This window comes from Caloenas nicobarica, chromosome 1 (genome assembly GCF_036013445.1).
Source record: "Caloenas nicobarica isolate bCalNic1 chromosome 1, bCalNic1.hap1, whole genome shotgun sequence".
NCBI classification, from domain to species: domain Eukaryota; kingdom Metazoa; phylum Chordata; class Aves; order Columbiformes; family Columbidae; genus Caloenas; species Caloenas nicobarica.
Window position 1 is genome coordinate 11,439,351 of NC_088245.1, and position 12,722 is coordinate 11,452,072.

At 35.9% G+C, this 12,722-nt stretch overlaps 1 protein-coding gene across 1 annotated transcript in view; it reads left to right on the top strand.

The window, feature by feature from the left end:
• CACNA2D1 (calcium voltage-gated channel auxiliary subunit alpha2delta 1) overlaps positions 1–11,078 on the top strand; it is a 408,307-nt gene extending 397,229 nt beyond the window's left edge. Inside the window, exon 39 of the mRNA XM_065643236.1 lies at positions 6,592–11,078. Within this exon, the coding sequence (XP_065499308.1) occupies positions 6,592–6,708 (117 nt within the window). The 3' untranslated portion in view covers positions 6,709–11,078. The remainder of the gene's footprint in view (positions 1–6,591) is intronic.
• Positions 11,079–12,722: the final 1,644 nt, after the last annotated feature.

Genomic DNA, 12,722 nt, shown 5'->3' on the forward strand with positions numbered 1-12,722 from the left:
GTGTCATAAAATGTTGAAAATTGTAACAGTTTAGAACACTCATTTTCTCAATAATTTATATTCTTTTTGTACTTGGGGGAAGGTTCAATTACTATCACTCAAGCATTGGTGAAAAAAAGTCTTGAAGTTCTGTTTAACAGCTGTATTTGAGTTATTTCAAAGTTTTCTATTCTGTATTTTAATGATCTAATTTCTAGCAAACCTAGGAACTTGCCCGGCCATGGCTGAAGGTTGTAAGGAAGGGTGAAAGTCCCTTCCCCTACCTAAGCCAATGGTATTTCACATTGAAATCTAGAAGATTAGCATCTCATGTTCTTACTCGTGCAATTTGCTCTCCAAGTAACCTCGCTTTAATTAAAAAGCTACTGTCCAATGTATGTAAAGCAGCAGAAACTCACCTTGAGCTGAATTCTTTATGTCCAAAATGGTCTTTCTGCTCAAGAAAGCAAACCAAAGTACTGGGGAAGCCCTGAAATACTATGTTAGCTGATAGACTTTTGGCAGCAGAAAGTTATAAAGGTAATTTTGTTCATCCATCATGTTTTTAATAACTCTGTGATTTTGGAAATGGGTTCTCACTGGTCATTAATCTGTGTAGTTTCATTAAAATCACTGAAGTCAACACAGATATAAACCAGCTGATATCAGGTTCAATAACAGCAGCTTTTTTGTGTGTGTGTGTTTTTTTTTTTTTCTTATCAAGGGTAACAAAATAGTCTTATTCACCTGCTTGAACAGGTTGCTCTTACTTTGTACGTGCACACCAGTTTTGTATGCCATGCCTGAGGATAAAGTGAACTCTACAAGTTTTTAGCCTCTTCTGGCAATATCTTGTTTCTGTCAGCTCCCAGGGATGTCAGGGGGAGCTTTGAGGGTGATGAGCAGCCCAAACAGGTCTATACATCCTGATGGGATCGGCCATATCCCTGACCTATATGTGTGTTAGCTGGACAGCTTTGACAGCCCTGTGTAGTAGTCCAGACAAAGGAGCATAACACAGAATTTATGAAAGACCACGCATTGGAACTTGAAATGACTCTTGAGTAGCAACAAAGTTGTTCTCCATGCAATATGAAACATTTAAAAGATATGCTTATAAAAGGTTTAATTTTGGGGTAACAGGTTAATATCAGTGGACAGATCAGAAACTCTTCGGCAGATATTGTTGTTTTATCCTCTTTCTCATCACTGTAGCACAATGGGTTCTGAGGAATTATGAAGTTCTCAAGACAAAGTTTTAGTACATTAAATAGTTACAGTGTACTAAAGGAGTAACAAGTATGTATATAGACTTAGACCTGTATGTGTATATATATGTATTTATATTTCCATGTGTGTCTTTAAAATTCTCGACTGGCACTGCCTCCAAGGAAATGGTGATATATAGCAATGAATATGTGGATTTCATATTTAACAATGAATATATAGTTTTATGAAAGCATTTATTTACATTCTCCAAATACTGAATAATTTTCACAGTGTGCAATGATGTAAAATAACCTTCTCTAGAGTTATCAGAGTAAGGCATGACATGAAGGAGATGACAGTTGGATTTGACACTTCTCTACCTCAAGCATGCAAGGAGATTTGACATTTGACTTATTAATGCGAGAAATTTCTGATACACTTCTGATGAAATGAAACTAGATAAATGAGATTGTTTTTTCAATTTCTTTTCCAATTCTTTCTCTCTTCAATGAGAAATAATATACATAATATTATTTTGAAGAAAACAAAGATAGGGCATCCACAATTGCTCTGTTGGTTATTCAAGATTTCTGTGTGACTAATGTAGTAGTGACTAGTGTAATGACCTGGAAAATTTCAGGGAAACTGCTTAAAAATAGTTCAGTGTCTAATTGTACTGGCAGAGGTAAAGATACGGTGAAGATAACATAATATGAAGCTATGTAATTTGCTATAGGAAATTTTATAAGAAATCTTAGAAATAACATTTTGAGGAAACAGGTGAGAAGTTTTATTAAATGGGGGAACAGGGGAAGTGTTTTCATGAAAGACATTTGAAGACCATTCAAAACTGGTGTTTTGCTCCATCTGGTTCCAAATTAGTAGTGGAATACCACTCATTTCCATAAAACTGTTGTTTTTATGAATTTATGTAAATCAGCATGTAATCAGACTTTCTCCTTCCCTTTTTTTTTTTTTTTGTTTTAACATTTCTTGTAATTTTCATAACACTTAGAGCACACAAGAAAATTATAATGTGCAATGTTGGGAAGGAAAACGTAATTTAGATAGGATTTACTCTACCTTCCTTACCACTGCTATTTTTGTCTTGGCTTAAGATACAGAAGAATAACTGGTGCCAGAGAGAATATTTAGAAATTGTTCTTGGCAGAACTGCTGGTTTACCACTGTAAATTGGTCTACAAACCTCAGAAATTCAATGTGACTTTGATCAATATGAGGTTAAATTCTCACCAGCCTCAAAATATGTGCATAAACCTTGTATACTTTTGCCTAGTACAGTTTAGCTATGTCATTCATAATAAGAAGGTGCTTCTTCTGTGTGAGGCTTCCAAGATATTCTCCACTGTGATGAAGTTGTGAATTCTTTAAAAACTGCCCTGTATAGTCTTAGAGAGAGAGCAGAAGATACTAAAATATTTATTTTCACTCCAATAGGAATATTGCATAGTATAACTGTTGGAAGTAAAAGCAGTGTCCGTAAATTGTGATTAAGTTAAAAAACAAAACAAAACAAAAAAACCCACAAAAATCTCAAAAAGGAAATAGAAATGGGCAACAGATTTTTTTTTTTCAAGGCCATATAATGGTAGGATTAATTCCTCAACATAATTTAGCCAATATTTAGTCTAATGCAGAGTCAACATGAAAGCTGAATACTGTACAATTCTGTATGTAGAGGTCCATCTACTCTGTATCCATACTGGCTGCCATTTGCTTGGTAATGATATTTTCCCCTTCCTATTATGCACAATTAAGACCTTCAATTTACTTCTTTCTTATTCTCCAGATGTCTCCCCTTTGTCAGAAAATTTTAAACCCTATGTTTACTTTAGAGTATTTATTCAAAGATAACTCTTCTAAATAATTTCAGTGATTAGAATCTTAAATACCAAGAGGTAACACTGAATACTGTTCATTGAATTAATGTGAGATTAAACCTTTACTCATAATTCTGTTTCTGATAGTACTCACTGTGAGGAAGAAGCAACAGGGTTATTTTTAGGTACTTTGAATAGAAATAAAGCTCCATGACAAGACACAATGCAGATGCAAAAAGTGACAGAGCCAAACTAAATAAACCAGAAAGTTCAGTGCATCTCCAAATCTTAGCATCCTACTCCAAATGTGGTGCAGCAGAGTTCACTGATGACTCTACTTGTTGACCGGAAACCTTGGGAATTTTGAACTTGTAGAGTGCAATCAACTAAAAGGAAAAAAAAAAAAAAAAAAAAAAAAAGAGAACTAAATTATAAAGTTACCAAATGGCAAAGACGTGTCTAGAAATAGACAGTATTGACAAAGAGCAACAGGTAACATTAGCTATTTGCTTTAGGACAGAATGATTATTTATTTCTTCTTTGTTTTCTAAAGAACTTGGATGCTTGGGTTTGGGGCTTTTTTTTACACCCAAGTTTCTTAAGGATACTCTTGGTGAATACTATCATTCCTGTTGACTCACTGAGTCTAATTTGTCTGCTTTATCTGATTTTCTGTATATTTATTCCAAACTGATCTGGTTGCTCTGACATCTCTGCTTTAAAGAATGCATTGTGTGGTGGCAATCTCATTAAAGTCTTTACCCCTCAAAAGGGACACGAAGAGCTCCCTGAAGTCCTCTGCTGTGCCCTGCAATCCCCAAGTTCCCTCTTTATGACTCTGTTATCAAGCAGTTGCCCTAACTCCAGATTTTTCTTTGTGGTTTTGATTTATTCAAAGCTTCCTACTATCGTTTTTAGTGCATTTTGAAGGGAGATCATCAAAAATTCTTTATCAGCCCTCCTAATTTCCTGTTTATATCTAATTTGCAATTTTTATGTGCTTTTGTGTTCTTGCCCATTTGAGTAAACTTGATTTCTTAAATACTGACCTTTTCCCTATGGCAGTGTGCTCAGTTTCCCTACTGATTCATGCAGGGGTGTTTCTTTGGGGTTTTGGGTTTCTTGAGGTGGTTGGTTTGGGTTGGATTGGGGTTTTTTGGGAGTTTTTTTAATTGTTGTTGTTTGGTTTGGTTTTGTCTTTTTTCTGGGGGGAGGGGACATTGTTTTTTTCATTTGTTTTGGGCTTGGGTCTTTTGGGGTAAGTGAGTGTGTTTGTTCTAATTGTGGCAACAATTTTACATGGATATCTAATGCAATATTTCTAAATGTGCTTCTGGATCCTTGTGAGGGACTTGCTTTTTGAGATGCTTCTTCTAGGATTTTATTTCCTGCTTTCTGTTTTTTGTTTGTTTAAGTGGTGGGGGTTTGTTTGTTTTTTCCGTTTTCTTGATTTTTAGGGTTGTTTGGAGTTTTTTAACTGCTTTTGTTAATTTTCACATAGTTCCCTTTCCTAAAATTAGTATCTTTTGGTTTGGATTTGTTTGGTCTGATCTCTCACACAATAAAGCTAAGTCCTATTGCATTGTGATCTGCAGAAATACTGGAGCTACACTAGAACTATACAAAGCAGCTCTCTACTAATAATTTTGAAGAGACCCCCATGCAGTACTAAAGATTTAAAGACTTTGTTCCAAAAGGCAGTAATTTATCATATCCAAAAACATGATCTCTCTGTCTCTTTTTGATAAGGCATCAATCCAGTCTATATGTGACCTCTCTAATCTCACATAACATTTCATGATTGATATAGCCACTTTAACCAGGTGGTAAGCAGTGCAATGCTAGTATTAATTTTTTCTTATTAGACTCTGCAATTTCTTACCCACAGAGATTCCATCACACTTTCCTTTTCCTGTAATACTTTTATTCTCCTACACTTTGTATTACTCTACATACTACCCTTCTGCTGCATGTTTTACACTGCCCTTGTTAACAGAGTTGGTTACCTAACAATACTCTGTTTTACTGATTATTCTCCTTCCACCAGTTTTCTGATATGTATATTATTTTGGAATGGTTCATAGATGACCTCTCTTCATTCCCTCATCTTAATTAAATGTTCCTAGCATTGGTGTAGAAGTACTTGGAAGTTTTGCTTAAGGATATGCCAGTAAATTAGAGGTGTTTTAATGACCGTTATTTATCCTGATTGTACTTTTTATCCCCAGCAACCCCCAGCCTTTTCTGAGGCGCATTGAATATTAGTTACATCTGCCTCAGTGGCATGTCAGTCTGAACCAGGAGCTGTTCCACTCTCGTTGGCTTTCCTTTGCTTTCTGTTCTAAAACCTTTTTAATTTCTCTGCCAGCAGCCAAGATCTGTTGCTGTTAAGGCACAGTTTGTCCTTCTCTGCACATTTTCTTCCTGTTCAAGAAGTTTCCACAGTTCCCAATACACCTGAGTTCCTTCCCTCCTTCACAGTTGACTTGTCCTTGGAGATTGGGCATCTCTTGGAAAATGGAAAGTGTCTTTTAATGCTCTGGGTACAGAATACAGTGAAAATAAATGGAAGACCTAATATTTTGAGCCCTCAGAGCTACATATGAATCTTAGACTCAGTGGAGAGAGCAGTGCAGGGGATGGCTGGAACATGTCCCTGGAGTTGTAGAAAGCTAACCATACATTGTAGCAGTCCGGAGAAACAAGAGGTGTAAAGATGCTACAGACTCCAGAACAGGTATCAAATACAGAACTAATGAATAAGTCCAAGATGTGAAAGATATTTTGCATTATTGGCAAAGTGGGACCACATAACAGCAATTAATGGTAAAAAGGAATGAGAAAAAGAGGTGTGATTGCTGTGTGGTGTAATGAATAGGTAGGTCCACTGAAGCATGACAGAGCAGTGCAGCTCAGAGCGAGCCCTCAGTTTGAAGGGTGTCTTCTCTAGAGACTGCATCAAACATGTACAAAAAGCCAATGGACAACTTGGTTCTCATACTTGAATACAGCATCAGAGACGGAGAAAGGATTTTCCTTCTCTTAGATCATATCTTCACCTGCAGAGCATATTCATTTTAATGTGTGATCATGTTGATGAAATGGACAAGAACATATTCTGGTATTTGCTATCTTATCTTGAAATGTGATCTGTTCTGCCATCTTGCCTTGCAATAAAGTGATATTCAAAGTCTCTAAATTGATGTAATTTTAAGGAATACAGATGTGGTTTACTGGGGCCTCCCAAATATATCTGATAGCATTTCTTATTTGATTGTGTAAGTATCCTGTCTAGTTCATAAATGACTGCAGTAAGCTTGTTAGAATGTAATCCTCCTGTGTTTATAGTTAATGTAATAATGCCACTCTTTGTACCAAAAATCAGACAAGCATCCAGGAATTATTTTGCTGTATTTTTTTGGGCAAGATAATATACATAAGACCAAAAAGATTGCCTCAAGGATAGTTCAAAATGTTGAAGATCAGAATGTAGATTACTTCTCAGGAAATTGAATGGTAATTCATGTTAATTCATGTAAATCTCTTCTTTTCTTGTCAACAGGAAGATTCGGCCGACTGCGGTGGTGTCTCTGGTCTGAGTCCATCACTGTGGTCTATGGTAGGAATTCAGTTGGTCCTGCTTTGGCTGTTATCTGGCAGCAGACACTGCCAGTTATGACCTTGCTAAACCAAAACCTGCGTAACTAAATCAAGACCCGGCCAAAACAATAGCCTGAGTTTCATTTTAAAAAGGGTCAGCTATTCAGACAGTGGCAGAACAGCAGCGCTTGTGTCTGGTTATCACTTGTTGTGAGACTCATAAAGGCACCCACGGAGGCTGCATGTTGGAGTGTCAGATCATTAAACGTGTGTCAATGCTGCATCATCTATGCCATCCAGACAGAACTCTGTATGTGCTTCACTGGGGAAACTAAGATTATTCTTTTCTTTTTTTTTTTTTTTTTTCCCATTTGTTTGTTGTGGTAATCTTGATGACTCCATGTAAAAGGGCTCCCCTGACAATAGCTTATGTATATGATTTTCATTTCTTTGAAGCTTTGGATATCTTGAAGATTTATATTCTTTTACATGAACAGTTATTTAAAAAAAAAAAAAAAAAAAGAAAGAAAAAGTACTCTCCAATAGACATTACTAACACCATGATGGCGGCTTTCAACATCAGTTTTATCCAAACTAGTTGAGTAAAATGAAAATATTGACTAGTCTTCATCAGAAGTTCAGCATGATTGAAATGCTTTATGATGAATGCTTTATTCTTCCAAAATGAATCATGTTTTGATTGGTCAATAACCAGTCAAGTTTTGATTGGTTAATAACAGGAAGGAAGGAAGGAAGGAAACTTATATTTTTAAAAACATAAAGGTGCTTGAGAGTTTAACTAAAGAGTGATTCTCATCTTAAACTTGGTGTCAACTTCTGTCAGAAGAATGTCACTTTCAATGTAATATTCACCTCCTTTTCACAATGCAGTTATATATAAAGCTGGTCAAATCCTTCAAAGGCTCAAACAAAAATGCTTGTGAATAAAAAATGTCTTTGTGATATTTGAATGTTGGTTTCCAAGGGTATTTTGCATGATGATGAAGCTATGTTATTGTTTTTCAGTTTGTTTTATTTGATGGTAGAGTATAGTCCATTGAAAAGGTAACTGAGTGATTCTTTTATTGTGTGAGAAACTGAACATTGCAATGTATTGCAATCAGATGATATTAAATTATATTATGAAACAGAGCTCTGAATATACTGTGCAATGAAAAAGCTGAGAAAATAGGGTAAATTTAGCTATTGTAACAAAAGGGTTGAGTTGGATTTTTTACAGAATAGTGATCTCACATGAAAACCTATGTACAGATATTTTAAGTATATAAAAATCAGATCTAATACATTTATTTTTGGAAGTATATGTTCTCTAAGGTTCATATCAGGTTCTCCCTTTGTTTCCTTCATATAAAAAGACCCATAATATTAAAACTTCTGCTGTTGCTATTTATTATTGAAAATAGCGCATTTAACAGCAAAATGTCCTGGTTGCTGAGATTAGGAAAACTCTAAACAAATGGGGAGCCTTGAATCTATATGTATGCACATTGATACTTGATTGTGAATAATAATTTTAGAAGTTGTTTTTATACAACCTCATTGGTGATACAGATTGGTGCAGTAAATCACAATATTACAGTGTAGCATAGTGTTGATGCAAAATAGGATTCGCGCTTTTTTTCTAGTTTTCAGAACTAAACAGTATTGCAAGACAGCTAAACCAATGAATGTGCAACTCTGCTGGTATTGTACAATTATGCTAACAACTGCGATATGCAAACATTAACATGGCACAATACACTAGCTCTTTAAAAAAAAAAAAAGAAAATGCAAAACATTGGTATGTATATGCTGGCAATTGATTGCTGTAATTTTGACCATGTCAAAAGCTTAAAGAAATAATTGGGCATGCATTAATATCCTATGAAAACTGAAGAAGCTACTCAAAGCCATGGCATGGCCTAAAAGATCAGTTGTCTACTGTAGCTGTACCCATGGCTGGTTCATTGTTTTTCTCATGTACCTTGGCTCCCACTGTGTATTTTCTCATATCTGGGAATGCAGTAAGTGAAAAAAATAAAACCTGACCTTTTGTTCAGTGATCAGATTTAGCTTTTTGAAAAAAAATATCTCTAATAAAGTCATGAGATTAAAAGTACAATCAACTGTGTTGGACAGCTTCAGGTCCTCCTGAGGGAAGGTGAGCTAATTTTCATAATATGAGTGAAAATAAACTTGGAAGCTCTTCCTTCCAGTTGTATTACTGCAGTTCTCTTTGCCCTATCACCAGTTACCACCTGATAAAAAACTGATTTGTGACTTTCTAATGCTGAGACTGCATCCTCTATTTTTCCTTAACAATTGAAATTTTATGGGAGGAACAAGTTTTGTAGGATTAGGCCGACACTTATTCCACTCACAGCTTTTACTCTAAGATTACTTAAAATACATATTAGCTTACATTTTGCTCTTTTAATTTCTTGAAAGATCATCAAAATATTAAGTTCTCTCTAGTTTTCACTTAGCTGCCCAAAAGAAACCTTTCATGGAGAAGTTACACTACTTAACATTTCGGAACAATTTGCTTATGCTGGTAGGCCGTATTCTGAGTTAATAAACAATCGATTGGTGTCTGTAGGCAGAAAGATGGCACGAAGCCCTGCTGCCACAGGAAAAAATGTGGCTTTTGCTCTCATCCCACTTCCCTTAGAGGGCTCAGATGGCAAAGGAGGGAGAAGCCCTAATGCTTAGTTCTGTCCCCATAGAACACAATACTTTAAACAGGCAAAAATGAATTTTTAGCTGCTTTTTGCAGAAAGCAAAATATATTTTGATTATACACAAGTGATGATAAAGACTTTTAAAATTCACTATGTAGATATCTGCAAATTACAAAACACAGATAGAAAATGCAACATGAACTTTGGCTATCTCAAGATGTGAATAGCAGTCTGTTAGAAATAAAATCCATGAATAAATCCACATCCTCATGCAGAAGTGTATCCTTACTCTCGCATAATGCGTAATAGTAATTTTCTTCTGTCTGTGAGAGAAGAAACTTGATCCTAGGCTTTAAACTGAGACATTTTCAAATTACAATAAGTTGTAAAAAGTTTTTTTTTTTAAAGCCAGATAAAAAGCTGTGTTGATATTTGCTCAGATCCTTTAAATAGCGTTAAGGGAGCTGTTGGGAGTGTTTCAGTTTACACAGAAGTCATGCAGCCTATTGTATGTCTGACAAATAACCACCATTAAAGTTGTTACAGCATGGTACTGTGCAAAACATGATCTGAGGACTTAACATGAAAGGTTTCTTTCTAGTTTTTCATTTAAACAACCAGCATTACTGCCAAAACACTGACCGTGGTCCATATTTGTAACAGGTTTTTAACATGACATAGCAGGTTTGATTCACAAGATTTTTAGGTCCTGTACCTTTAAGACTTTAGTATGATCTTTTTCATGTTTTTAATGCTTGAGGCTTTACTGCTTAACTTGACAAAAAACAATGTTGCTGCCATTTGTAAATTTTCCTATAATATTCCTTTTACTAACTTAAAAGCTGGCCTTACTGGGTTCAAATAGGCAGTATCCCTTTTAAGTGACCTTTGCAACCCAAGTGTTACTTGCTATGGTTGAGAATATTTTTGGTGTCACTGAAGAGACATTAAGATCTTTTGTTCCCATTAACACTTAAGCTCAGAAAACATACTTAGTATGTTTTAATTTCAGAATACGACCTCAGTCCCACTGGTCCTAAAAATCCAGATGCTAGCACACTGGTTATTAAGAAGTTTGTTGATGCTGATAGGGCACTGTAACACACATGAGTGTTTTTTTGTATGTCAACTGAAGGTGGAATCTTAATAACTCCTTCCTTGGGTTAATTTTTACCCTCGCTTCATCAGACATCCAAGCCTTTAGGCAGATTTATTTATTTTTTTCATACCACAATGTTAATATTGTTAATACTCATTGTACACTACTGTAAAAAGATTAAAACAAAGTGTCTGAAAACAATTCAAGAGTTTTGAAAAGTTAGCCTCACCCTCTTCCCAGCTACTTGCGTCTGTCCTGTTTATGGTTTAAAAGAAAAACATCATCTTGAAGAAATAATTTCACTGAGGCTAAAGGGATACTGTCTTGTTCAGATGCCATGAAATTGCGATTGTGATCTGACAAAGCTGTCTTCTCTTCTTGTGCTATATGGAATGTCTGGATCATGCTTTCTGGAATATTTTTATTGAAATGCTCAGTGTGCGTTTCTGCAAAAAAAGGCTTGGTTGCTCCTGCAAGGCAAGCAGGCCTTTCTCCCTTTTCTTGTGTTCTCTTGACACTTTTGTGGAACTTGACGAGCCTGGAAAAATAATTTTTTGTAAAAATTTGTACAATAATGTTATAAAAAGTTTATAATCCTACAACTGTTGTGTTAATTCTTGTGCAAAAACAGTATATTCAGAATAAAAGTTTATCATTTAAAATCAATAAGTACTTGGATTGTTCACTCTGTATAATAAAAACATGTAAATAACAACCTACATAATTTGCTACATAATACTTCTGAGTTTGCTATATAATTGCAGCCAAGTGTCTGAGAGATTTTCCCATGTGGAGATAGTGACTCAACGTGGTTCTTATTGGGGTTCAAAGGAGGATGTGCAGCAAACCCTCATTTATGCTTAATATATGGCTGTGAATTTTTTTTTTTTTTTTAAGTGAAATAGAAAATGTAACCAACAAAAACTGAGAGTCTGTAAAGCATTCAGTAAAATAATAGCCTGCAAAGCATCCGAAGCAGCCCTGTTGTTCTGAAACAATTGCTTTTGGAAGGATTGATATTTAGTAACTTGTAAACATTGATGAAGTCCAATGGTTCATTCACATGGAGAAGTAGAACAAAATCAGATGGCTCAGATGGGTGCTGCCCAAGTTGTTGCTCCACCTCTGACAAAGATTGCTGCATGATTTATTATATCAGCTTCTGTACTGCTGCTGTTCTCAGCTAAGCATTACATTCAAAGTGGATCTGTGTACTTCAATAAACAGGCTTGAGATGTTCAGATGGTTTTTGGCTGCGTTTTCAGGCTCACTGCAGTGGCCCTGGCGATCCCCATCAGGGCAGTGGTAACTGCCTTACAAGCCTGATTTTAATCCCTGACAGCATATGTGTCAAAGCCCAGAGAGAATGGTGGTTCTAAATTACTGCTGGATTTACCAAATCCCTGAGGATTCAGATAAGAGACTTAGAAATCAAATGCAGATTCTAATGCTGCAAAGTAACAGATCGCCCATGTGGAAATGCTACAAGGCAGCGCGTGACACTGCGCATCAACATCCAGAGATCACTGGCCTCAACTAGATTAAACATTGCTGCCTAACTACATGATTACCCCCACATGCTGAACCCATTGTATCACGTTTTGTGTGTGCTGACTGCCATTGAGATGTAGAAATAAAGAAGCCTCCAAGTTCCCCTCCTGGTACACCACTAATTTAAACTCTGTATTACAATACACTCTTTATTATGTACCAGGAGGCGACACTCTCAGAAAACACAGGATTTCTTTCCCCGCTTCTGGAACTTAGGAGCATCTTTGGCTTCATCAGTTTGATTTGCGAATGGCTGCACTGCAGTGAAATATTCTGTATTAGTCCCTGATGCAAATCAAGTCAGAATACACTCGGTCTGTCATATCGTATTATTTTGAGAGGTGACTTCACATTGTCCACTGCAGCTCTATTGCTGCTAACCATGTACGAAAATCAAGAAGTTATGTAACACTGATGTTAGAAAAACGCCTCATGGTCACATCTATTAGCCCAGTGCTTCTTGTAATGCTCAGCTGAACAAAATGCACACTCTAAATGGTACAACATCTCTGCCTATTGCAAAAGACAACTAAAACAATGGTTCTCTTTCCAATAGGCTATTAGAAGGCTTTTTTTTTTTTTTTCCCCTGAAGTGTACGTGGGGTAGAAGGGAAGGAAAATGAGACTCTGCCAGGATAATTATTTTACCTCAATTCTAATCATTTCTTCTAAACTGTTTTGCATACGTATTTCTCAGTTTTCCTGATCAAGAGTATCACTTTCCCAGAAGCTGACTGTTCCTTTTGAAACCTTACTCAGAAA